General features: G+C 44.3%; 3 protein-coding genes across 3 annotated transcripts in view; all 3 read left to right on the forward strand.

Annotated features, from left to right (window-relative positions):
- Nucleotides 1-311, forward strand: part of TEOVI_000770400 (multicopper oxidase, putative) — a gene marked incomplete at both ends in the record, with an annotated part of 2,265 nt that extends 1,954 nt beyond the window's left edge. The window contains one exon of the mRNA XM_067222586.1: nucleotides 3-311. Within this exon, the coding sequence (XP_067078687.1) occupies nucleotides 3-311 (309 nt within the window). The remainder of the gene's footprint in view (nucleotides 1-2) is intronic.
- A 513-nt stretch (nucleotides 312-824) lies between these two features.
- On the forward strand, nucleotides 825-1,727 carry TEOVI_000770500 (uncharacterized protein; the record flags this gene model as incomplete). Its single annotated transcript, XM_067222587.1, has 1 exon — nucleotides 825-1,727. The coding sequence occupies one exon, from the start codon at nucleotides 825-827 to the stop codon at nucleotides 1,725-1,727; it is 903 nt and encodes a 300-aa protein (XP_067078688.1).
- Nucleotides 1,728-2,378: 651 nt separating this feature from the next.
- TEOVI_000770600 (Got1/Sft2-like family, putative) lies at nucleotides 2,379-3,215 on the forward strand (the record flags this gene model as incomplete). Its single annotated transcript, XM_067222588.1, has 1 exon — nucleotides 2,379-3,215. One exon carries the CDS (start codon nucleotides 2,379-2,381, stop codon nucleotides 3,213-3,215), a length of 837 nt encoding a protein of 278 aa, XP_067078689.1.
- Between the last annotated feature and the right edge of the window lie 245 nt (nucleotides 3,216-3,460).

Consider the following 3,460-nt stretch of genomic DNA (forward strand, 5'->3'; position numbering starts at 1 on the left):
GCATGTTAGGGAGGATCACACCACTGCTACCTGTACTTTACAAGAAAGGAGATATTCATCATCATTACGCTTCTCATCGTAGGTTCGCTCCATTTTCATATTTATGTATATCGGTATTTCTCGCCCTTGCATGTGCGCGCAGCTTGCAGTGTGTAAGGAGGAAGTTGGAACACCGCACCCGGAGGCACGCTTGTCTTTTTTGTATTTGGTTGTTGTGCCGAAGGAGCGATGTTTCTTTTTTTTTTTTTCTTCCCTTTTGCATGCTGCGTCGAAAAAAAAGCCTGGTCTTCATCTTTACCACCGCGTCATGATATACGTACGTGATTATTTGGACTTGGCTGCGCGTTAGCAAGGGAAGAGAGGGAGGGGGAGGGAGGATGGGGCTTTATTTTCTCTGAGTTGAGTATATTGACGCGTTTCGCCTAATCTCGAGAATCCTAATTCTATTTATTTGTTCGCGACTGCTATCTTTATTTTGGAGCGTGATATGTTGTGTTTTTATGCTGACCGCGCACATTATAGACTGGAGGGCATGGCGGGACCTCTCTCCGCACATCAGTGATACGATAATGCCTTTTGTGCACTCCATTGTAATTTATTCTTTTCCTTTCTCCCATTCTCTTTTATGCTCCGTTAAGGCTAATATGTTTTAACTTTACCTGTGGGTCCTTTTTGTCCATTGTTATGATTCTCCTCTCCTCTCCCCTCCTTCTCCTTCTCCCTTTCCTTTTTTTTCCTTTTTGAAAAAAAAAAATAACAACAACAACAACAAAAATCCTTTTCATGGTGTGTTTCTTCACGATACAACTCTTCAGTTCTGAGGTATGTTTCGCGGAGTTTTGGCTACAACCGGGCGGCAGCGACGTGTCGAGCGCCGTTTAGCCACCGTCGTCAATTCCACAGGCAGAAGAGCTACAAAACAATGGACGCACCGGGTTTGCATGAACGAATTTTTAAAACAACAGGCGGCAACGACGAGAAGAGAAGAAAAATGGAAGCGGCGACACGGTTCCTCTGCTTTGGGTATTCAAAGCCCACTTACCGCAGCAGATGTTAAGGCGCTTCATCAGCAGCAGAGTGAAGCGCTTGCAAATGAAACCGCTTACGGCCGTACGGTACCATCGACTTCAAACGAATGGAATGAACGCTCGCATTTGTCCCGTGCGCAACATTGCGGTTACGATACCGTGGATGCTCATAGTGGACAAAGTATTGCTCAGCAACGGTTTGATTCTCTTGCACGAGATGCCGTTTTAAAATATGGACCTCCGCTTCCGGTAGAATTTGTAGCGGAAAATGATGTCATCACCATTCAAAACACCGTGTCGAGGAGTGGTGTCGGCGATTCCTCCTCGTTGAGAGACTCCGAGCGCGATGCAAATCATTTCTACGATGAGGTTCAGGTGCGACCGCAGGAGCTCTTCCAAATGATACGTAAACTTGATTCATCTTTCAGTGTTCATACGCATGCTGACGGGGTTCCTTTCTCCCTTCTAATTAAGAACTGCTCATATTTTAATGTTAGGGGTGGGCGAGTGCATTTCATGCGGTGCCTTCGTCGAGTGAAATTATCCCAAAACACTCGAGGGGATGTTAATACGGAGGGCTCTGATGAACCCGCTGAAGTTATCGTAGTGTTATCAAGATATAAAATGCGTGAGGCACCGTCATTTGATGGAGTTCGGCAGGGGCCACAGCCGTGGTTATATAGTTACAAAATGGTGTAACTAGAGATGAGTATAGCGGTGTGGGTGACGCGCATTTTTTTTCCTTTCTTTTAAATCAAGAGAAAAGAGGGATTAACTTACGTGTTCTTTTATATCTGTTTCTGCTGTTTTCCATTCTGCAGGGGAATGCTGTCAGAACTAAGGCCGTGTTGCGATGTGATGGTGGTTAAATATCGAGAGAGAGAGAGGGAGGGAGGGAGTGACGGTATCCGTGTGTTGGAAGCCGTTTGCAGATGCAATAAATTAACGGTTGTGTTCGGAATGGACGGCCGCCATATTTTTGATCGCTGTGGCAATTTGTGGTTGAAATGTTCGGAAACATTGCGGTGATGTTTGACGAATTTCCGAAGGCGGTTTGTTGTCTTTGATGTGTCATATCGTTTTTTTTTTCCAAGGATGAGTCTTCAGTCTCAGGTGCGTGTGTGTGTGTGTGTGTGTGTGGGCTATCAACTATTATTTTAAAAAGTAGGAGAAACCTCCCCTTTGTTTTGTTATCATCAACATCATTATTATTGTTGTTTTTGCATTATGTGGGGATGTGTTTGATTTCCTCCAACAGTTTTTTTCTGAACCAACCTCTACTGTTGTAGTGTGCTCACCCACATACTTTCAGCGTGGTCTGTTTTGTTATTGTATTATTGAGTGTTTTGAATGGAATTTGCATTGAGCACCATGGTGTGCCTCTTTCTCCATTTGTTCCCGCTGTATTCTTATTGTTATTGTTGTTGTACTTATCCATTTTCCGATGGTTTGTTTACATATAATCTTTCATTTGTTGTTGTTTTACTATTCTCGTTATTATTATTTTTTTTATTCTTATCTTTCTTTTTTATCGTTATTGTTATGATGGTTTCTCTTGTTGGTTTAGCAGCCATGATGCTGAGCAATGCGCAGGAGAGTTTTGGATCCGCCTTCAGCTCGGCGGGAAATTTTTTTGGCGGTGTGAAGCGTCAGGCGTTTGGGATGTTTTCCGATGAGCCCCCAGCGGAGGTTGAGGTTTTGGATATACCGGAGGATACCGGACTTATAGGAGATGTGCGGGAGATGATGGATCTCTCCTACTCTCAACGACTTTGGGCTTTTTTTATGGTACTCGGGATGGGAATTGTTTTTATAGTCATTGCTGCACTATTCGCTCCGACGGTTGCCCTCTTCCCTAAGAAATTTGCGTTTTTCCTTACCGTCGGGAATATGTTCTGCTTCGGTTCCACAATGTTTCTTGTGGGTATCAAGCAACAACTACACTCTCTCTTTAGCGCAAAGCGGTTGGAGGCTGGAATTGCATTTATCGTATCTCTCCTGCTCACACTTTTTTTTACTCTGTATTGGAAGTCGAGCTTTTTGGCTGTATTCTTCGCGGTTGTTCAGGTGCTATCCATGATGTGGTACGCGCTCAGTTTTGTGCCTTTCTTACGAACAGCAGTTGCTACGGTGAGCTCTTACATGTGCCGTGCCACTGGAAGCATCATTGGGTTCTTTAGGGGGTGATGGTGCTTTGGGAGTCATGACTGCGTGTGTAAGAGAGAGAGAGGGAGAAGGAGTAACACGTATTTGTGTTTTGTTGCAGCGCCACGCGTTTCGTGGACGTTTGAAGTACTGTCACCAATAGTCCCGTGTTGTATAGTTTCAGAATGTGTGTGATGATGGGATGGTGTGAAACAAAAGGGAGGAGGATGAGGGAAAAACAGAACAGATGTTTTTGGGGTTACCCAGCATGAAAATCGGAAAAAAAA

This window comes from Trypanosoma equiperdum (assembly GCF_001457755.1).
Source record: "Trypanosoma equiperdum strain OVI genome assembly, contig: ctg_1660, whole genome shotgun sequence".
In the NCBI taxonomy this organism is placed as follows: Eukaryota; Euglenozoa; class Kinetoplastea; order Trypanosomatida; family Trypanosomatidae; genus Trypanosoma; species Trypanosoma equiperdum.